At 42.1% G+C, this 23,981-nt stretch overlaps 1 protein-coding gene across 1 annotated transcript in view; it reads left to right on the top strand.

Moving 5' to 3' along the window:
* The window catches only part of WDR11 (WD repeat domain 11), a 165,480-nt gene that overhangs the window by 97,768 nt on the left and 43,731 nt on the right, over window positions 1-23,981 (top strand). Inside the window, 5 exon segments of the mRNA XM_030202606.1 lie at window positions 3,569-3,683; window positions 6,116-6,287; window positions 8,395-8,503; window positions 19,017-19,079; window positions 22,573-22,638. Of these exon segments, the coding sequence (XP_030058466.1) occupies window positions 3,569-3,683; window positions 6,116-6,287; window positions 8,395-8,503; window positions 19,017-19,079; window positions 22,573-22,638 (525 nt within the window).

Below are 23,981 nucleotides of genomic sequence, written 5' to 3'. Positions count from 1 at the left end.
GAGTTTGATTCCCATTGCAGCTCCTTCTGACTTTGGGCAAGTCACTTAACCCTCCATTGCCCCTGGTACAAAATAAGTACCTGAATATATGTAAACCGCTTTGAATGTAGTTGCAAAAACCTCAGAAAGGCAGTATATCAAGTCCCATTTCCCTTCCCTTGTGCAAGCAGTAATGACTTCAGAAGGGCAGCCAAGGGGTTAAGTGTGCCGCTGAATACTCAGACCTTCAGGATGAGTTACTGTACCAAGATGCATCAGATTTCACAGTTCTGCCTGAAAACACACTTTTGTAGCTGGGGATATTTTCTCAAAGTTTCCCAATAATATCATTCTTGTGTGGATAGACTGGGTTAATGTAACATCTGTACACGCAAGGGACATAAGATTTCTTGATGAAATCAAGGACAGCTTCATGGAACAGCTAGTTCAGGAGCCGACAAGAGAAGGAAAAATACTAGACTTAGTCCTTAGTGGTGCTCATGATCTAGTGCAGGGGGTAACGATACGAGGGCCGCTTGATAACAGTGATCATAATATGATCGGTTTTGATATTGGCATTGAAGGAAGTGAAACTAGGAAATCAAGTACGCTAGCGTTTAACTATAGAAAAGGTGATTACGACAAAATGAGAAAAATGGTGAAAAAAAGACTGAAAGGAGCAGCTCGCAGAATAAAAAACTTGCATCAGGCGTGGATGCTGTTTAAAAACACCATCCTGGAGGTTCAGGACAAATATATTCCACGTATTAGAAAAAAGGGAAAAAAGACTAAACGTCAGCCGGCGTGGCTAAACAGTAAGATAAAGGAAATCATTAGAGCCAAAAAACAATCCTTCAGAAAGTGGAGAAGAGAACCAACTGAAAGTAACAGGATAGATCATAAGGAATGCCAAGCCAAATGCAAAGCGGAGATAAGGAGGGCAAAAAAGGACTTTGAGAAGAAATTAGCGTTGGAAGCAAAAATACATAGTAAAAATTTTTTTAGATACATTAAAAGCAGGAAACCGGCCAAAGAGTCGGCTGGGCAGCTGGACGAAAATGGTGTTAAAGGGGCGATCAAGGAGGACAAAGCCGTAGCGGAGAAATTAAATGAATTCTTTGCTTCAGTCTTCACCGAGGAGGATTTGGGGGGGACACCGGTGCCGGAAAGAATATTTGAAGCGGGGGAGTCGGAGAAACTAAACAAATTCTCTGTAACCTTGGAGGATGTAATGGGTCAGTTCAGCAAGCTGAAGAGTAGTTAATCACCGGGACCTGATGGTATTCATCCCAGAGTATTAATAGAACTAAAAAATGAACTTGCGGAGCTACTGTTAGAAATATGCAATCTGTCCCTAAAATCGAGTGTAATACCGGAAGACTGGAGGGTAGCCAATGTTACTCCGATTTTTAAGAAGGGTTCCAGAGGAGATCCGGGAAATTATAGACCGGTGAGTCTGACGTCGGTGCCGGGCAAGATGGTGGAGGCTATTATTAAGAATAAAATTGCAGAGCATATACAAAAACATGGACTGATGAGACAAAGTCAGCACGGATTTAGTGAAGGGAAGTCTTGCCTCACCAATCTAATGCATTTTTTTGAGGGGGTAAGCAAACATGTGGACAATGGGGAGCCGGTTGATATTGTATATCTGGATTTTCAGAAGGCGTTTGACAAAGTGCCGCACGAAAGACTCCTGAAGAAATTGCAGAGTCATGGAATCGGAGGTAGGGTACTATTATGGATTAAGAACTGGTTGAAAGATAGGAAGCAGAGAGTAGGATTGCGTGGCCAGTATTCTCAGTGGAGGAGGGTAGTTAGTGGGGTCCCGCAGGGGTCTGTGCTGGGTCCGTTGCTTTTTAATGTATTTATAAATGACCTAGAGATGGGAATAACTAGTGAGGTAATTAAATTCGCCGATGACACAAAATTATTCAGGGTCGTCAAGTCGCAGGAGGAATGTGAACGATTACAGGAGGACCTTGCGAGACTGGGAGAATGGGCGTGCAAGTGGCAGACGAAGTTCAATGTTGACAAGTGCAAAGTGATGCATGTGGGTAAGAGGAACCCGAATTACAGCTACGTCTTGCAAGGTTCCACGTTAGGAGTTACGGATCAAGAAAGGGATCTGGGTGTCGTCGTCGATGATACGCTGAAACCTTCTGCTCAGTGTGCTGCTGCGGCTAGGAAAGCGAATAGAATGTTGGGTGTTATTAGGAAGGGTATGGAGTCCAGGTGTGCGGATGTTATAATGCCGTTGTATCGCTCCATGGTGCGACCGCACCTGGAGTATTGTGTTCAGTACTGGTCTCCGTATCTCAAAAAAGATATAGTAGAATTGGAAAAGGTACAGCGAAGGGCGACGAAAATGATAGTGGGGATGGGACGACTTTCCTATGAAGAGAGGCTGAGAAGGCTAGGGCTTTTCAGCTTGGAGAAGAGACGGCTGAGGGGAGATATGATAGAAGTGTATAAAATAATGAGTGGAATGGATCGGGTGGATGTGAAGCGACTGTTCACGCTATCCAAAAATACTAGGACTAGAGGGCATGAGTTGAAGCTACAGTGTGGTAAATTTAAAACGAATCGGAGAAAATTTTTCTTCACCCAACGTGTAATTAGACTCTGGAATTCGTTGCCGGAGAACGTGGTACGGGCGGTTAGCTTGACGGAGTTTAAAAAGGGGTTAGATAGATTCCTAAAGGACAAGTCCATAGACCGCTATTAAATGGACTTAGAAAAATTCCGCATTTTTAGGTATAACTTGTCTGGAATGTTTTTACGTTTAGGGAGCGTGCCAGGTGCCCTTGACCTGGATTGGCCACTGTCGGTGACAGGATGCTGGGCTAGATGGACCTTTGGTCTTTCCCAGTATGGCACTACTTATGTACTTATGTACTTATGGATAGGAGTAATGGTGATAAAGTGAAACAGAGAGAGGCTGACATTAAACCCGTTTAATCTGCCCAGTTTAATGCTGATGCAATGTCTGAGAGTCCAGGTGGTATCTGACTTTCTTTTCACCACTTTGCAGCTAAGAGTCTTCCTTACTCGAAAATGATATAATAAGGCAATGCAATTTTACATTAAACAATGACAAGAATAAGTAAACATAATAAAACTAGTAAAAGAGGCCCGTTTCTGGAGCAAATGAAACGGGCGCTAGCAAGGTTTTCCTCCCCAACACCCCCCCCCCCCTTCTCCCTCCCTTCCTACTTACCTACCGACCCCTTCGTGGTTCTGACGCCATTGCTCCGCACCTCCTGAACGCACCGTACGCCATTGCTCCGCTCTCGGTGTGTGATGCCATTGCTCTGCCCTTGACGTCCATGTTTGACGTGAGGGCGGGGCCCGGAGACTTGGCGATTTCGGTGGCTTCACCACCACGAACCCTTCGAACCTGTCTTGAAGGAAGTGACGTCAGTGGCTTGGCTTCACTGACGTCAGTGTCTTCAGAACGTTGAGGGTGAGTTTTATTATATAGGATGTTGCTTTAACTAGAAAAATGAATGTTCTCTGACCCTGTAGTGACAGCTTCTTGTGGCGTGTGATTTATGGCTCATTTGGGCTAATGTGCTGCTCTTTCTAGGGGAATTCCCACTCACCGCAGCTGGGTAAAGAAGATCCGTTTTGCCCCTGGGAAGGGCAACCAGAAACTAATTGCCATGTACCATGATGGTGCCGAAGTCTGGGACACGAAAGAGGTGGGTACCAGCTTGGTCCAGAGCAAATAAAACTCTGCACCGGATCAGACGAATTTCCTGTTGCTGGTGATCAGGTATCTCTCACCAGCTTTCAAATTACAAAACCCCCAGTGAAAGTTTCTTTGGCTGCTTCTAGTTATGAGTAAAATGATTGGCTACTGGGTTGGCTCAGCGGCAGGCTTGGGTTGCAGTGGAGAATGTGCACAGCCTCTGGAGTGGGGCATTAGGGGAAAAGGAATTATTCTCGTTGCTTAGAGGTGACAGCTAGCAACTGGATTCAGGTCGCCTGATTGCAGGCTACTGGAAGGAGCCCTGTGCATGAATTCTGGCCCAGGACCATTGCTGAGTGTGTGTGTGTGGGAGGGGGGAGGGGCGGAAGTATAAACTGGGGGGATATTCTGGATAACTGCAACTGAAGGCTCATGGTGCCAGGTCCCAGTTGAGCTGGAAATTGCAAAGAAGGAGGAGGAACTGCCTGGCCAAAAAAAACATTAAGAAATACCCTTTATGTATTGTTTCGTAAGTGCACATCCCTTTTATCTGGTTGTTTAAGCTGCCCCTAGGTGAAGCCATCATCAGAACCCTGTTGCAAATGATCTCACACAAACATTGTGTTGGGAAGGAGAAAGATTCTTAGCTGTTCCCCTGTGCTAGGGGTAATTAAAGGGGAACAGCCCAATTAACCTGAGAATGACATAAACATTTAATTGGTACAGGTGATTGTTCTTTTCAAATGCTGGCACAATACACAAAGGATATAGCTTTCATTTAAAGGTTGAGTACTACTGCCAAAACATTTTAAATTAATTAAGTGGAATGTTTAAAGCAAACGCTCTTGTTAAGAATGTCCTCTATTCTTAAGGCATTTTAAGGTTTTTAAAGCTTGCTTTTTACCTAATCTCAAGATGAAGAATTGAAGGGGATGTGTCTTAAATATCTCGGGTCGGGCTCCTTTGGCAGCGGTTCCATCACTTCACAGCAGAATTCTCTCTTTGCCAGTAATCCTTTGGTTCCCTTCGTCCCTTCCTAGCCCTCTTTATTCCTCGTCCCCACAGCTCCTTTCCCAGCTCATGTCTCCATCACTCAGCTCCCTTATCCTTACAGCTGCTTTCTGCCGCCTCCAACCCTTCATAGCTACATCCTTTCTCCCAGCCAATAACCCCTTTCAAACTTCTTCCCCCCTTCCTAGCTCATCTATTCCTCTCCCAGTACTACTGTGTTTTTTTACCTTCATTGCTAAACATATTATTTTGGTGACTTATGTAAAATTGCATTGCCAATAAAGTTATGTGACGCAGTCTTTTTTCAGTGTCTGTCTGTTACGTTGCCAGTTGCAGGCAGGAAGTGCCCCTCTACCCTTGGTTACAGCCAAGGAGGCTAGATTGAGAACAGGAGATGGTATGAGCCCATCTAGCTCATTAAAAGGGCTGAAGCCAGGAGACGGAGCTTGCTGTCAGTAGGCGGAGATTGCCACCACACTGGTTCACCCAAAACAATAGCAAACACTATTGAAAACAATAGCTAAAGATTATTAGAAATAAATCTGTAAAAAGTCAAAAGCTGTTCCAGTTGGATAGGCAGTGTCTTAAAGGTAGAGGACAACAGCTTTTTAATTTATTTGAAAGCTTCCCATATGTAGATATACATTTCATGAAATAAAAATTGAATATCACTAAAACAACTTAAAAAATTATTGTAGCTGGTAGAAATAGCAGTTATATAAAGCTGCATTTTGTGCTCATTTTTCTACACTGTTCTTTACAATACAGATTGCCAAATTTCAGTGAGGATATCCTGTTTCCTGATGGGTTCATCTTATCTTAACTGTTGTAATCTGCCTTGGGAAGCCTGATATTATAAAGATGGAATATGTTGAAATTAAATACACACACAAGGGGCTACCACATCACTTGAAATTAAATGGAAGTAAACTTAACCCTCCATTGCCTGCCGCATTGAGCCTGCCATGAGTGGGAAAGCGCGGGGTACAAATGTAACAAAAATAAATAAACAAATGGAGATTTCACCTTCAAATTGTACAATTAAGTATATCATAAAAATATTGGGGTTACAGGTGTTTCAGGGCAGGAATTATTTAACCCTTTAATTTAGATTCCTTTATTAAGGGTCATAAGAAGGATTAAGGGTTTGTGGAGTATTTCTCCTGCTTTTCCTAGATGTTTCTTAATTTATTTTTTCTCTCTGTTGTATGGACTTGCAGATGTACTTGGAAAACTGTTTAGTACTTTTATTATCCTTTTCTTTTTCCTTTATTTTTTGGAAATCCTTAAATTAAAAAAAAAAAGTGCTAGGTCAGAGGAAAGGGTAGGTACACACTCAGCACCCCAAAGTGTTGAACACCTCAAATTTATCATTGTGGGATCCAAGAGAGATGTATCCTAGTGCTTGCCTGTGACTTTCTTCCCAATTAGGTACAGATGGTCAGTAGTCTAAAGACTGGGCGGAATGTTACCTTCCGGATTGTGGATGTGGACTGGTGTACATCAGATAAGGTCATCTTGGCTTCAGATGATGGCTGTATCCGAGTCTTGGAGATGTCCATGAAGTCTGCCTGTTTCCGCATGGATGAGCAAGAGTTAATAGGTGACATGCTTCCTAAGCATTATATGTGGCATCCAGGAAAAGGGTGGGGGGAGGGGGTATACACAATCCATTTAAATATGACCCACTCTCTCTTGTGTAATAATGTAACCCAGCGAGTTCCTGGCTTGTGATCTTGTAGATGTAGCCAGCTTGAAGAATGTCCTGGCCTTTGGTGGTATGAACTGTTGTTGATCCTGTTCCTACATAATAATAGCCATACTGGGTCAGACCAGTGGTCCGTCTAGCCCAATATCCTGCTTCCAACAGTGGCTAATGCAGGTCACAAGTACCTGGCAGAAACCCAATTAGTAACAACATTCCATGCTACCAATTCCGGGGCAAGCAGTGGTTTCCTTCATGTCCATCTCGATAACAGACTGTGGACGTTCCAAACCGTTTTTAAACCCAGATACGCTAACCACTGTTACTACATCCTCTGGCAGCGAGTTTCAGAGCTTAACTATTCGTTAAGTGAAAAAATATTTCCTCCTATTTGTTTTAAAAGTATTTCCATGTAATTTCATTGAGTGTCTCCTGGTCTTTGTACTTTTTGAATGAGTGAAAAATCGATTCAATTCTACCAGTTCTACACCACTCAGGATTTTATAGACCTCAATCATGTCTCCCCTCAGCTGTCTTTTCCAAGATAAAGAGCCCTAACCTCTTTAGCCTTTTTTCATATGGGATGTGTTCCATCCCCTTTATTATTTTGGTCGCTCTTCTTTGAACCTTTTCTAATTCTGCTATATCTTTTTTGAGATACGGTGACCAGAATTGAATGTAGTACTCAAGGCGAGGTCGCACCATGGAGCGATTCAGAGGCATTATTATAATATTGGTCTTATTTTGCATCCCTTTCCTAATAATTCCAATTGATGCTCTCATAGTAAAATAAAGGTCTTTTCTGATGGTCCCCTGGTTCCTACTCTTGCTGAAACCCAGGGAACTGTATTGGCCACTTGTACGTAGTATATGAGAGAGGAAATTTCTACAGGTTTAACAGTATTTTAAAATTGCCCGGCCTCTGTGTGAGTGAAAGTAGGCAGTTTGTTTTGTTTTAGTTGGAAAAAGTACCAGCAGAAAAGTCATGCAAATGTCTTCAGGTACTTTTCTCCTTAGGTAATTTTTAACGTGAAAATATATGAATGTTGAAACTTATCAAAGTGTTCTTTTTTTCAACTCAAAACCAGGGTCGGGATCTGACACCATAACTGTTTGCAGCTACCCAGAGATTTCCTCCCCCTTCCTCTCCCAAACATTTTATATCCCCTTTCAACTCGCATAGCCCTTCAATTATGAGCCATTAATGCAACTAGGCTTTGTCAAGGGCTGTGAGCTTTGTGTCCATAAAGGGGAGGACTGACCATTTGGGTAACCGGGCAGTGCCTGAGGACCCAGAGCAGTTGGAGGGCCTAGTACCTCCTCCCCACATGACTGACATCTCTCTCCCCTCCATCCTCGGGCTTGATGAGAAAAATCGTATTCCCTTTATTGATTCCAGTATGGGTGACATTTTGCAAGTTAGTGTAGTGTGTCTGCTTGTGCATTGTCTTACCCTGGAGGCAGATAGGCAAGTAGGCAAACAAGCTAGTACTAATTAGGTACTAGCTTGAGGAGGGAGAAATTAGATCGTACCTGCTAATTTTCTTTCCTTTAGTCTGGCCAGACCAGTCCAGAGACCTGCCTTAGAATATCAACTATTGTTAAACCACTCTACTTCTGATTCAGTTCTTTCTCCTCAGGTTATGCACTGTCAATTTCCTATTAAGGTTCAATGTTTCTGTGATAGTTTAACCTTTTCAAAGTTGATTAAAGGCAATACCTTCGTATGAGTACATTTACTATGGAATTTCATACAGAAGAAGATACTATGTAGTCTGTTGCTTGGTCAGTTGAAGTACTGAGGAGCTAATGCTGCATAGTGCGCTTGAGGGGGAAATCACACAAAACTATTTTGTTTCTCTGTCTCCATCTACTGGTTGACAGACACAACCCACAGATTCTGTCTTGGTCTTTTGGAACTAAAGGAAAGAAAATTAATAGGTATGATCTAATTTCTCCTTAATGACAAAAAAGCTTTACTTTATGCATATCTCTCTCGTTGCAGATCCTGTCTGGTGTCCCTATCTCCTGAACCCTCGGGCATCCTTGGCTCTGAAAGCATTCCTGTTACACCAGCCTTGGAATGGAAATTACTCATTGGACATTTCCCAATCGTGAGTTTGTTTTTATTTAGTGTCCTCACCAGACCAGCCCAGAGCCTGTGGATTGTGCCTGTCGACCAGCTGATAGAGAGAAAGGAAACACGAAGTCTGACATGCAGCCTTAGATGCTCAGTATTTCTCTGTCTCTAGCAGGTGGTGACATGCAGACTGTGTAGCTCCCAGACTAGTTACTGAAGCTGCTTCAGACCTAGTTGGAGAACTGCGTGTCAGTTGAAGAGGGGTACCTCAAGGGAGGTTTTAAGCTTTACAAATAAAAAGCAGTATATAGCAAATGTAGTTTGACCTGGGCCAGGGATGATATTCAGAGTCAGAGTTCTTCTTCCCCTTGTTCCTCATCCGCGGAAAGTCTTAAGAGGTTAGGGCTCTTCAGCTTGGAGATGACTGGGGGAAGGGGGGATATGATAGAGTTCTACAAAATACTGAGTGGAGTAGAACAGGTAAATGTAAATCGATTGTTTACTCTTTCAGAAAGTACAAAGATTAGGGGACGCTCCATGAAGTTATATGGTAATACTTGTAAATAGCAGAAAATATTTTCTCACTCAACAAATAGTTAAGCTCTGGAACTCATTGCTGGAGGATGTGGTAACAACAGTTAGTGTATCTGGATTAAAAAAAGGTTTGGACAAGTTTCTGCAGGAAAAGGCCATAATATATTATATTTTATATAACTGACATACTGTAATTGCTGTTGTATTGTAAACTGCTTTGGTGTCTATCAAACCAAAGTCCTGGATTTCAAACATGCTGACTTTTGTAAAATGGGGGAGTAGCTGATGGGATGGGAGGACATATGAGAAGTGAAAAGACAGAGGTCCAGGCTGAAAGGAATTATAAAAATGGCTACTGACCTTTACATGAGGAGAGTAAAAGCAAGAGAAACAAGTGGCTGAGAAAATAAAGGCAGAAGAGTTGGCGTTCACGAAATACAGAAAAACTCAAGAAGAGGAACACAGAAAAGAATACCAGGTGAAACTGAAAGAAGCCAATAGAGATTTACGTCTGGCGAAAGCAGAAGGATTCTAGGCTGCATAGAAAGGGGTGTAATCAGCAGAAAAAAGGAGGTGTTGATGCCCCTGTACAAGCATTACAGTTTTGTGTTCAGTTTTGGAGGCCGTATCTTGCTTAGGATCTAAAAAGACTTGAAGCAGTCCAGAGGAAATTATATGGGCTTTGCTCCAAAAGACGTATGAGAAGAGACTGGAAGACTTGAATGTGTCTACCTTAGAGGAGAGGAGGGACAGGGAAGATTTGATAAACGTTTACATACTTGAAAGTATTAATACAGAAGCAAACTTTTTTTTTCCAGAGAAAGGGGAAACTGTAAAACTAGAGGACATGAGTTGAGATTGTGGGGTGGTAGACTTGGGAGTAATGTCAAGAAATTCTTTTTACAGAGAGGGTGGTCGATGCTGGAATGCCCTCCCGAGGGAGGTGGTAGACACAAAAACGGTGATGAAATTCAAAAAGGTATAGGATGAACAGAGGATCTTTAATTAGGAAATGGATGGTATATATAAAAAAAAAACTTAAATGACTACATGTGTGTGGATTTGTCAAATGGCGCTTAGATTTATTTGTTGCATTTGTACCCCACATTTTCCCACCTATTTGCAGGCTCAATGTGGCTTACATAGTACCGTCAAAGACATTTGCCCAGTCGGTGGATAACAAATACAAAGTTGTATAGTGATCGTATGAGGTATAAGTGGAGGGTCGGAATGGATGAAGATTGCGTGATGTCCTGTTCGATCATAGTCGTGTTGGTAGGTGAAGAGGGGTTACACGGGGTCATTGGGGTAGGCCTTTTTGAAGAGGTTGGTTTTTAGTGATTTCCTGAAGTTCAAGTGGTCGTGGATTGTTTTCACAATTTTCGGGAGCCCATTCCATAGTTGTGCGCTTATGTAGGAGAAGCCAGCTGTGTAAGTTGTTTTGTATTTCAGTCCTTTGCAATTTGGGTAGTGTAGGTTTAGGTAGGATCTTGACGATCTGACTTTGTTTCTTATTGGTAAGTCTATGAGGCCTGTCATGAATTCTGGCCATAGATGGCAACTCTGGCTATGAAGAACTAAGGCCTGTGCCGGCAGACTTTTCAGGTCTGTGTCCCGTATATGACAATCTGGTTTAGGATGGGCTGGAAAGGGCTTTGACAGCAACTTCAGTAGTTGGAATGTAAGGACAGTGCCGGGTGGACTTCTACAGTCTGTCCCAGAAACGCCAAAGAAAGTATTTTATATCACATTCATTGTTGGTTTAATGATAAGTGTGCTGTTGGGCAGACTGGATGGACCATTCAGGTCTTTATCTGCCGTCATTTACTGTGTTAAAAAGACCAAAGTATCTATTACTAAGAAAATAGAGCAAGTGGATCTGCTACAGATGTCTACACAGAAACTAAACACCAACAGAATATCAGATTTTGGTCGCACATAAAACACAGTCCTTCACCAAATAAGGACAACAGGCCAGAAATTAAAAATAGAAATATGAAGACAAAAATTGAACCGGGAGCCTGAAAAAGTCAAACTTGGCATGCACAACAACTTTGGAGAAATAAAAACAGATTGAAAACTACTGTCTCAGAGCTTATATGTACGTGTGTGTATATATAGATAGAGAGCTTTTATACTTTATCTATTTGATTTCATTTATTTCCATGTTTAGTGCTTCTTGTCAAAAATACTTAAGAGTGGGGTACATCAGATTGTCTAATACAACATGAAGTGTGATCTAAGACAGACGAGCAGATCAGTGGCACTGAATAAAGGCATATCAGATCTCTGAGCAATTTAGAGCTAGTCAGCCCCCATTCTGTTCCGCAAATGAGTTTACAAAACCTTCGTAAATTGGTACAAATGGACTCATAGCTGTAAAACTGGCAACGTGTGAGTGCAAGGGCAACACCTGGAAAAGCTTGAGTTCAAGCCTTAGTTTACTAAAAACTGGAAAAAGAATTAAGAGAACCTCCTTACCCCCTCCCTACCCCCGCTCAAGGAACATAGAGAGCGAGCCTAGAATCCTTCTCCTCCACTGCTAACTCCAGGCTTCACTCCTTTTCTCTTGCGGCACCTTATGCCTGGAATCGACTTCCTGAACCTATACTTCTAGCTCCATCTCTACCTGTTTTTAAATCCATGCTGAAAACTCACCTTTTCACTGCTACTTTTGGCTCCTAGCCTCTACTCATTTGCCCTCCCTTGTTCCTTCCTTCCTTCCTTGTCACCCAGACCCAGTACCTCATCCGTAACTGTCTTGTCTGTCTGTATTATTTAGATTATAAGCTCTTTTGAGCAGGGACTGTCCCTTTGTATCAGGTGTTCAGTGCTGCGTGCGTCTGGTAGCGCTATACAAATGCTAATAATAGTGACAGTAACATAATTACTGTTTAGACAGGACCTCTTTTGATGCAAGTCCTTGCAGACTCAAAGTAGACTCTTAAAAGAAATCAGCTGGATCAATGGCAGCCTATGAGGTGTACGTATAATAGTAGTAGCGTGATTGATCGGTCCTGCCAAGGTCAGAAATCCTTCCTGTGTCGATAAACAAGTGTGTGTAAATTGTGTATGTGTGTGTATATATATATATAAGTCTAGAGAATAGGGAGATCTCAAAACTTAAGCACGCTAAAGTCTGTATCTATACAGAGAAAAGGCCTCAAGACAGACCAAGCTCAAGGGGCTGGACCTCTTCATCATTGGCCAAAAAACCTCTGTGCTGCTGTAGTATTAGTGTCAGTTCAGTTAATTTTACTTATTTTTTATTTTTTTATTTATTTAACTCTGCCTAATACAGCAGAAAAGATAACACTTATCTTGATCAGATGTTATCGTGCGGGTTCTTCAAACGCCTCTGACCACGACCAGTGATGGCCATCATTTCGTGGACCCGCCTCAGGGTACTGTGGTCATCGTATGAACTCCGCATCGATATATGTATACCCTTATCTATATAGATAGATTTTTCGCTATCTAGCAATACCTATATCTCTGCATAGATAGATCTGTGTCATTCACTGTCTTATCAGTATCTTTCTGTAAAATTATAGTCCTAAGATTTCCTGGTGCTCCAGAGCTGGAATACTGATGAGCTTCTGCTCGCAGTGCTCAGTTCCTGAGGCAGCAGGCACACTGTGCTCTGTTATTTCTGGTTAAGGACTGGGCTGCTGACAGACACCCCACAGTCATATACTGAGGGAAATTTAATTTATTTACATTTGTATACTGCATTCCCTCAAACCACCCTGAGCTGTATACAAAACAAACCTAAAAGATCAACACAAAAGCATGTCTGCTCAGCCTCTCCTCTCAAACACACATTTAGAGAAGCCAGTCGTCATGTCTCTCTTAAAACTGCCCAGTTCTTTTTCACTCCTTAGTACAATGCCACCACTGTGGCACCTTAATAGAAAACAAAAATCTGTCTTGATGACTCACCTTTCTTATAAAATGCACGTTTGGAATACATAATGTGCCCTGTCTCTGAGTGTGCAGTTCTCTCCCTGTGGCATAACGAGTCGTCTTATTCCAGGAAACTGAAAGAAAATACCTGCCTTCATTTAAAAGGCTTTGAGGTGTTTTCTGCACTCAAATAGTACAATTTTATTAGCCAGCTATAATCTGTACTGGTGGTATCTAGGTTAGAAAGTATGTCTGACAGGAGAGATGCATTTAATACAGCTGCTGCTTTCCTGGACTCTGGAGCCAGCCTGTTCTTGTAGACTTGCCCTGTCATGTTTTTGTGGCAGCATTAATACCTCTTTTCTGATGGGTTTACTGGGAAAGGGTGAACAGCTGCACAGTCAGCTTAAGAGTCAGTAGCTGGGTTCCTAGCCAGAAACAAGAACGAGGGCAGAGAGAGAGCACCTCGAGTCTTGACTTAAGAAATGTCCAGCTGCCTTCTCATAGAGCAGAGTGTGCCGCTTTCTCAGGATCAGAGCACTACGAGCAGAAGCTCATTAATATTCCAGCTGTCAAGCATCGGAAATCTTATGCGTATTAAATTTACAGAAAGAAATTGAGATGCAAACTGCGATCAATTGATTTTTTTATGAGGGGGAAAAAAGGGGCTGAAGTGTGAGTGGGAATGCGGAAGCAAGGGTTGACCTCATCTTTTAATAGTGCATGATCCTGAGCAGGGTGACTTTGAATATTAAATAATGTGCAGGAGCTGTGACGAGGGAGACTGCTCACTGGAGAGGCCAGCCACTGTTGCATGCTGAGCTTTTGTGCTGTGACAGAGAAGAGTGTTCGGTATCTTCTGAAAAAAAGCTACCAAAAAAAAAAAAAAATTATGCTGGACCCAGGAACCCTGGGAGCTACTGGGATTGCAGAGAACCAGCCAAAGGTCTAGCGAACTGGGCCTCCCTAGAAAGGAGCCCTATTCATTGACTTCTGTTGGATATAGAAAATGGGAGAAACAGCAGAGATGATTGGGATGTGCTCATTAACTAAAATTGAAGTAAGACTTTTTACATTTGCTGTTACTCCTATGGAGTTAGAGCAATGGGTATAAAATAAAGCATCCTGGCAGCTGCTTGGTCCTTGTGTAAAAACTTAAGGCTAACCTGCTGATCTGTGGTTAAATAATGTAATTTTGGGGATGAGGAATGGAGAAAAGAAATGGTGCCTCATAAGAACATAAGAATAGCCATACTGGGTCAGACCAATGGTCCATCTAGCCCAGTATCCTGCTTCCAACAGTGGCCAATCCAGGTCACAAGTACCTGACAGAAACCCAATTAGTAGCCACATTCCATGCTACTAATCCCAAGGCAAGCAGTGACTTCCCCATCTCAATAACAGAATATGGACTTTTCCTCCAGGAATTTATCTAAACCTTTTTTAAAACCCAGATATTTCCTCATTTGTTGTAAAAGTATTTCCATGTCATTTCATTGAGTGTCCCCTGGTCTTTGTACTTTTTGAAAGAGTGAAAAATTGAGTCACTTCTACCCGCTCCACACCACTCAGGATTTTGTAGACCTCAATCGTATCCCCCCCGAGTCTTCTCTTTTCCAAGCTGAAGAGCCCTAACTTCTTTAGCCTTTCCTCATATGGGAGGAGTTCCATCCCCTTTATCATTTTGTTCACTCTTCTGTGAACCTTTTCTAGTTCCGCTATATCTTTTTTGAGATATGGCAACCAGAGTTGAACACAGTAATCAATTTGAGGTGGCACCATGGAGCGATACAGAGTCATTATAATATTCTTGATCTTATTTTACATCCCTTTCCTAATACTTCCTAGCATCCTGTTTGCTTTTTTGGCTACTGCCGCACACTTTCAGAAGATTTCAGCATACTGTATACAATGACATCTAGATCTTTTTCTTGAGTGCTGATGGTGGACCCAAGCATCATGTAACTATGATTTGGACTATTCTTCCTAATGTGCATCACTTTGCATTTGTTCACATTAAATTTCATCTGCCATTTGGATGCCCAGTCTTACATAAGTATTGCCATACTGGGAAAGACCAAAGGTCCATCAAGCCCAGCATCCTGTTTCCAACACTGGACAATCCAGGTCACAAGTACCTGGCAAGATCCCAAAAAAAGTACAAAACATTTTATACTGCTTATCACAGAAATAGTGGATTTTCCCCAAGTCTATTTAATAATGGTCTATGGACTTTTCCTTTAGGAAGCCATCCAAACCTTTTTAAAACTCCGCTAAGCTAACCGCCTTTACCACATTCTCCGGCAACGAATTCCAGAGTTTCCTAAGGTCTTCCTGCAATTTTTCACAGTCCGCCTGTGATGATACGCTCAATTCGTTCTTTGATGTTTCCTTCTGCACTTAACATCCTGGTTCATTCACTTATTATTTCACAGTTAGACTATTGCAATTCCTTATACCAAGGCTTTAGAATCAAAGATCTCCGACGTTTGCAACTTTATCCAAAATACCACTATTCGCAGGTGTTTTGACAACTTTGAATAGTTTTGTGCCATCTGCAAATTTGATCACCTCAGATCATTTATAAATATGTTAAATAGCCTCCATTAATAGCTCATCCTAAACTCCAGAAAACCCAGGAATTTATTAGAAACAATATGGTATATTCAGAGCCACTGTCCGGATAGGTAAGTGCCAATGATTGTATGTAAAAGATGCTGGCAGCTGTAAGCTTAGAAGTGAAATCAAGCTGCTATATATATATATATATAGGTAAGCAGTTTAATTTAAGACTGCTTTTCTAAGTAAATGATGGCAGAAAAAGGTCAGGCCACCCAGTTACTTGTGTCCAAAGTGCCCAGGATATACCCCAGGTGCTAGCTATATGGCATGACTGCCTATAGGTTCATCCCTACCTGGAGCTCATCAACTATCATCAGTTCAAGAAGACCTTAAAAACCTTCTTATTCGCCAAGGCTTATCCCCCTGGCTACTCTTCTGTTTAACCTCTCTCTCTTGTTGGCTCTTCACCCCTGTCATTCACCCGTGTCATCCCAGGTACCTTCTCCTCCTGTCACATTCTGTTTCTGTGCCATCTCTGTATTGAATTGTATCCACTTGACTTAATGTAAGCCACATTGCGCCTGCTTATGTGGGAAAATGTGGGGTAAAAATGCACCAAATAAATAAACTAATCCGTCCAGGAATTACGGATGGATAGAACAGCTAATGATGTGTCATAGGTTATGATGAATCCTCATTCGTAGTTATTGGGCTAAGTATTTGATAGACCAACCTTACCAAATAAGAAGGTTTTTAGAAATTTTCTGAATTGATGATCGTGTGTGCAATGATCTCAAAGAAACTGGAAGTTGGTTCCACAAGTTGACTAGTTGATATGCAATAGACAGAGCAAGATGTTTGGTTGACTTTAGGTTCTTATACATTGGGAATTTGAGCTGGAGGAAGTTGCGGGTGCAAATCATCGAGAAACTTCAAACAGCCCAGAACACCGCAGCCAGACTCATATTTGGAAAAACAAAATACGAAAGTGCAAAACCCCTAAGAGAAAAGCTACACTGGCTTCCACTCAAAGAACGCATTGCGTTCAAGGTCTGCACCCTGGTTCATAAAATCATTCACGGAGATGCCCCGGCCTACATGTTAGACCTTGTTGACTTACCACCCAGGAATGCTAAAAGATCAGCACGCACATTCCTTAATCTGCACTTCCCTAGCTGTAAAGGATTAAAATAATGCGTCCAGCTTTTCCTACATGAGCACGCAGTTGTGGAATGCATTGCCATTTAAAAAACAATTTACGAACTAATTAACTTTCGTAAATCTCTGAAGACCTATCTCTTCAACAAGGCATACCACAATGATCAATAATTGTAATTATAACACATCACCACTTCACCTTATATTCTGAATGCTCTCTTTTTATATTTGTTTGCTTAACTCTATTATGTTATCCATGTTCTTTATGTAACACCAATTGTATCTTTTACTCTGGAATGGCGAATGCCATGACGGAACATTGCAAGCCACATTGAGCCTGCAAATAGGTGGGAAAATGTGGGATACAAATGCAACAAACAAATAAAATAAATAATTATGTTTAGAAGAGGGATTTCATAATAAAGAAACAACATTCAGCACGTAGTCAGGAACTTTCCAATAAAGAATTTTGAAGGTAGTGTTACCTAGTTTAAACTGTATTCTCTCACTAATCAGTAACCAGTGGAGTTTGGAAAAGTAAGTTTGAAGTGATAGTCCAAAAATTAATCCTGAGTGCAGAGTCCTTTACCTGCTGTAGGTGGTGAATCACTGATTTGGGGCAGACGTCTAACACTAGATTGCAGTAGTCAAATCTAGGGAGAATTAGAGCTTGGACCAAAAGTCTGAACGTTTGTAGCCTGGAGTATTTTCTAAAGATCTCAATTTTCTCAATGTAATGAAGGATTGTTTAATACAGTGGTTCTCAGACCTAGTCCTGGAGGAAGCCCAACCAGTCAGGTTTTCAGGATACTCACAATGAATATTCATGAGAGCGATTTGAATGCACTGGCTCCACTGCAAGGGGAAATTTATAAGAAAGCAGATAAAAGTTTAGCCATTGAGTGAGGACTTTAAGTAATGTTGGGGACTCCAGCTTAATTAAGTAAGGAGGACATCAGACTGATTTAGCAAATTTTGTAAATAAGCGTTTCACCTCTGGCAGTTGTATCTCGTCAAATTGCAACCAGATTTTGTCGACTGATTTAGAAATGGGAGCCTAAAATGGTGGGGCACAGCAGAAGTCGGATGGGGTGAGCTGGTTTCTAGCTGTCTGAATTTTGGTTTGGAGATCTGCGGCAGGCGGGGTGACATTGTTTCCTTTTAAGTGCACAAACTCCATTGTAAAATTACCCCTGTGGTGCTATACTTGACTGTTTAATTTACTCTATCATTTACTCGATCATGTATGAACTTTAATGCAATATCACTTTGTATTTCTCATCCCGGAAATGACGATCGCCACTGTGGCATAATGTAAGCCACATTGAGCCTGCAAATAGGTGGGAAAATGTGGGATACAAATGCAACAAATACATAAAAGCCATTTGGGTCCTGGTGAAATTCAGGTTGTGTTACTTTTTACTGTTTCAGATTTGTAACACTTACTACTTTGGCCCTATAAAAGATGCTGAGAAGTGTTTTTACCTGACTGGGGCCAACAATCCTCCCAGACAAAACTAAACCAGAACGAATGATTGTGTTGATCTTAAATCCCAGGGGAGCAGTTTTTACGCTTTACAGTTTCTTCGGTTTTGATATACTGTCCATCGTACATTGAGTGCAAAAAGCACAGAATGTTAATTGGTCAGATTATTCCAGGCAAAATCTCCACCAGGCCCCACAGACCTATCCATAGGTCACTGGTGTTTTGAAAAAGATACACTTTCAGTCCACTTTTGAACTTTTCCAATCTAAGAGAGGTTTCTACTAAGTTACGTTAAGCACTAACGTGTACTTAACAAAGGAAAAATGGCCCAACACAGGACATGCTATAGCATTTGATAGTTATTTTTGGGAGGGGGCATGTTGGACCGGAGAATGGGTGTGGAAGCGCTAGTCAGTTAGCGTGCTGACATTAGTGCGTGCTAACTGAATAATGGATTAATGCAGGAACCCTTTGCGCCTCACAGTTAAGTGCTCCTGTGTTAATTTTATTTAATGACCATGTGCTAATGCTAACATGAGCAGAGGCCAGATGGGAATGTCTATTTTGGGCCGTGCTAGAAAAGTGCGCAGGAATATCGCACGTCAGGACATGCTAAACCCATGCTAGTGCAGCTTAGTGATAGGACCCTAAGGTGTTCCAAAGTGTCAGTGCAGATCACACTAAATGGTGGTACTTCTTGTGTCCGAGCAGATAATCCGGAAACAAGGAACCAGCAGCAAATTCTGTTAGGTAGAGCATAATGCTCTGAGTAACATAAAGGGACCAACAACCAAAAAAGAAATACCAGCACGTTAAAAGCAATGTCTTAGATGAAATTCTTGAGGAAATTGGTAGCCAGTGCACTGCACCTGCCTGACCTGCTCTTCTCTTTTTATGGCAGAGACTACCCAGAAAACGAAGATGTGAAGACTCTCATGCAGGAGCAGCTGAATGCGCTGTCTAAGTAAGTGCCTGTGGAATGGCAAAGCTACCATCGTTCCCATTTACCCTGCTCTACTTCCAGGCCCTGAATCTGAAAAAGCATGAGAGGAGTCTGGCATCACTGTCTTTACTCTGAATTCCATTTCTCCTCTTGCTAATTATGTGAGATGCATGTAACAGTATCAGTACAGTCTCCAGTCTCCTGTGTTCCTGCAGTTGTGAAAGATGCCAAAAATTGAGCATGCTTCTGCTCAGTAGACATCCTGCCATGGCATTCACTGCCTTGCTAAATCTCTTATCAAGGCAGTGAATAAATCCTGGTAAATAAAAATTAATTTTCCTGTTTGCTTACTGAGGATGCTTTTGTTCCTCCAAGGCTGAATTGATTTCCTGCGTCTTCCCAGTAGTAGTACTCTGCTTTATACTGGTTGGCTCTCTCCAACAGCAGATCAAGGAAAGAGAGCCCCATCGGTCTAATCAACATGGAATTCAATCGCAGGGAGCCACTTAAGTGGAAAGAGCACTGCTAGTCCAGACCTATTTCCAGTGCTTCTGCTGACATCTAGTGGTGAGGAGTGCTTGTTGCAGTGATTCTTCTGGAACTAATATGTTTGTACCCTTCTTCCGAAGATTAGTCATGCTGTCTTAACGCATGATAATTCATTTATAAAATTTGTCACATTATCTCATGCCTGTTGCCTGCTTCTCACCTATACTGCTTCCCCTGCCTTGGGCCTAGCTTCCTAAACACCGGAACCACACAACACAACGAAACTCATACAAGACCTGGACAAAACTTAACCCTTCCTCCTTGACTACCCAATGTACCCTATCACTTATTGATCCTTAATGCAATTACCACTCTGTATTTCTCCTACCGGAATTGGCGATCACCATCACGGTATCATGTAAGCCACATTGAGCCTGCAAATAGGTGGGAAAATGTGGGATACAAATACATGAATAAATAAAATCTGTGCTCCTTCCCAGGGGATGTGTTGACACTATCGTATCAGGAATGAAAGTATTTATTTAAAACATTAATAACCCACGCTGTCTACAGTTCAGTCAGAAGCTGGCCTGCAAATATATCCTTCTCGGTGTGGTCTCTGATTGTAATTTTTACCCATTGTTACTTGGGTCTTTGAATGTTTACTTGTAACTTTGCTGATCCCAGAAAAATTGTGCACCTGTCTCATACACTGTTTGTCAACCTAATAAAGAAGGTAGCCTTAGAAAGCTAGTCCTAAATTCTTTTGTACTGGGCTATTTTTTGACCACCTCTTTCTAAGGAACAATAAACAACAATGGTAAAATGTACATGTCCATGCAGGTTGACATTCAGTGGGTCTTACCCAAATTGGAATGGCCCCTACCCAGATAAGTCCCACTCACCGGGTCTATACCCAGATTTTCAGCAGCATTATCCAACTATTTCTACGGAAATCTGGACAGTTGGCTTTGGATCTATCCAGGTAGTGCCTCAACAGTCTGGAGATGGAGCCTGGACAGAGTTGGCTTTTTACCTGGTTAACGGTAATATTCACTCAGCTAGTTGAGTAACTGCTTGGATAAAGTTAGGATGGCAAAAAGGCATCTTAAAACTTATCTGGGTATGAGTCTGAATATTGCCAGTAGTGCCCTGGATATTCAGTGCTGGCCAATATCAGGATATTGAATTGATGCTGAATTTGTGGGGATAAAATAATCTGTAGCAGCTAGCATTTTAAAAAAAAAAAAAAAAAACACCTACTACTGTAGGCTAAATATTGGGGGTGGGATAGACACTATGAGAAAATTCTGTAGTCTTTAGAATTAAAAGTGGAAGTGGCCAACCTCATCCCGATAATTGTTTGCTTTATGAAACCTGCAGCATTTCGCATTCTTAGTTGTACAAACATAAGCCTCATGTACTGGCAATTCAATCCTTATTGAGATACTTCTTGATCTTTCCGCTGCTTTTGACACTGTCGATCACAGCATACTTCTCGATACCCTGTCCTCACTTGGATTCCAGGGCTCTGTCCTTTCCTGGTTCTCTTCCTACCTCTCCCTCCGCACCTTTAGTGTTCACTCTGGTGGATCCTCTTCTACTTCTATCCCTCTGCCTGTCGACGTACCTCAGGGTTCTGTTCTTGGTCCCCTCCTCTTTTCTATCTACACTTCTTCCCTTGGTTCATTAATCTCATCCCATGGCTTTTCCTACCATCTCTATGCTGATGACTCCCAAATCTACCTTTCTACCCCTGATATCTCACCTTGCATCCAAACCAAAGTTTCAGCGTGCTTGTCTGACATTGCTGTCTGGATGTCTCAACGCCACCTGAAATTAAATATGACCAAAACCGAGCTTCTCATTTTCCCCCCCAAACCCACCTCCCCGCTCCCCCCATTTTCTATTTCTGTTGATGGCTCTCTCATTCTCCCTGTCTCCTCAGCTCGAAACCTTGGGGTCATCTTTGACTCTTCTCTCTCCTTCTCTGCTCATATCCAGCAGACCGCCAAAACCTGTCGTTTCTTTCTTTACAACATCCGTAAAATCCGCCCCTTTCTTTCCGAGCACTCTACCAAAACCCTCATCCACACCCTTGTCACCTCTCGTTTAGACTACTGCAATCTGCTTCTTGCTGGCCTCCCACTTAGTCACCTCTCCCCTCTCCAATCGGTTCAAAACTCTGCTGCCCGTCTCATCTTCCGCCAGGGTCGCTTTACTCATACTACCCCTCTCCTCAAGACCCTTCACTGGCTCCCTATCCGTTTTTGCATCCTGTTCAAACTTCTTCTACTAACCTATAAATGTATTCACTCTGCTGCTCCCCAGTATCTCTCCACACTCGTCCTTCCCTACACCCCTTCCCGTGCACTCCGCTCCATGGATAAATCCTTCTTATCTGTTCCCTTCTCCACTACTGCCAACTCCAGACTTCGCGCCTTCTGTCTCGCTGCACCCTACGCCTGGAATAAACTTCCTGAGCCCCTACGTCTTGCCCCATCCTTGGCCACCTTTAAATCTAGACTGAAAGCCCACCTCTTTAACATTGCTTTTGACTCGTAACCACTCGCCTCCACTTACCCTCCTCTCTTCCCTCCCGTTCACATTAATTGATTTGATTTGCTTACTTTATTTATTTTTTGTCTATAAGATTGTAAGCTCTTTGAGCAGGGACTGTCTTTCTTCTATGTGCAGCGCTGCGTATGCCTTGTAGCGCTATAGAAATGCTAAATAGTAGTAGTAGTAGTAGGATTTGCGTGAGGTGCCGCTGTGAGATTAGTGTGCTGGTCGTTAGTGTGGTGCAGTGGAGAGAGTGAGGCATGGTTCAAGGTGGCTGTAGCCAAGCATGGATGCTGCTGCACGGACTGCTGTTCAGTCCTTGGCATGATGATGTGGAGAGGTGAGGTCTGGTTCAGGTTGGCGACATCAGTGATCAGGGTCTGTCGTGCTGATTCTTAGTGTTTTCTGTGCAGACAGTAAGGCCTAGTGCAAGTGGTAATTTTGGTTTGTTTTCTGTGTACAGTGACATCAAGAGACTGTTGCTGGATCCAGGCTTCTCCCTTCTACAGAGGTGCCAGCTGCTTGCAAGGTATGGTAACGAGCAACCAGAACCAAACTTTGTCTGTGTATCCTGACAATACGTTAATAGTGCACACAACTTTTTAATGAGCAATGATCAACAAGTTACTCATACATTTCTAAGAAATTCCTTTATTTTGGCAAAGAATAGTTAATGGGACAGTTTTTAAATAGCCCCATAATGACTTTGATTTCCTCCTGTGTGTTCTCCTTCCCTTTTCTTTGTGAGAGTGTTTATCTTTTCTGTCTTTAATGGCATTCCTGGAATGTTAATGTCATAACAAAACTATGTAAGCCACATTGAGCCTGCAAATAGGTGGGAAAATGTGGGATACAAATGCAATAAATTCCGTTCCTACTGCTTGAGCAGTCTAGAAAGTTCGAGTAAACCATAAGATGTGGATTTTACCCAGATTTCCAAAGGGAAACCCATACCTGTGCTTTACTTGTCTTTGAGATTTTGTGTAAGGTCATCCTGTTAAGACCACCTGTGGACTTTGGAACTATGTAGCTTTTAAATAGTCCTGGGTATGTCACATTAAAAAAAGAGCATCCTCAGAATGTGTTTAAGCAGGGGGAGTAAAGTAACACATAATTTTCACTTTGTGACCCCCACCCCACTCCCATGTATACTTTTAGCTGGATTCAGGGAGGGCACGTGAATGACTTTTAACATAACTCTCACAGACCCTTGGCCCATTGAACCCAGCATCCTAACTCTGAGAGGGACGATCTCGTACCCAGCATTGTGATGCAGAAATCTACTCTGTTTCTAGAGGTTGTAATTCACCACATCAACCTCCAGAAATTCATACAAACATTCTTTTCAAACCCACCTGTACGATTAACCTTGACCATAACCTCCAGCAACAAATTCCACAACTTAATTGTGCATTAACTAAATAACTGGTTTCTCTGATTTGTTTCAGATTTGCTATCTGTTAGTTTTGTGGCGTGTTCCTTTCAAGAGTAAATAACCATTCCCTTTTCATTTATTATATCCCACTCAAGATTTTATATAGGCTTCAAGCTACCCATGTAAAAAATTTATTTTTGTTAAATTTGTACCCCGCGCTTTCCCACTCATGGCAGGCTCAATGCGGCTTACATGGGGCAATGGAGGGTTAATGACTTGCCCAGAGTCACAAGGAGCTGCCTGTGCCTGAAGTGGGAATCCAACTCAGTTCCTCAGGACCAAAGTCCACCACGCTAACCACTAGGCCACTCCTCCACTCAGTTCATACACTGGTTTTCATCTTTTATACTGAGAGGAGCATTGTCCTTTCTATCTAGATGTTTTCGAGAAGCATATAAAGTTTATTATGTATTTACACACATTGATTCATACCAAAT

The sequence above is a fragment of the Microcaecilia unicolor genome, chromosome 5 (assembly GCF_901765095.1).
Source record: "Microcaecilia unicolor chromosome 5, aMicUni1.1, whole genome shotgun sequence".
In the NCBI taxonomy this organism is placed as follows: domain Eukaryota; kingdom Metazoa; phylum Chordata; class Amphibia; order Gymnophiona; family Siphonopidae; genus Microcaecilia; species Microcaecilia unicolor.
Note: the sequence above shows the minus strand (reverse complement) of the source record. Positions and strands in the feature narration are given on the sequence as shown.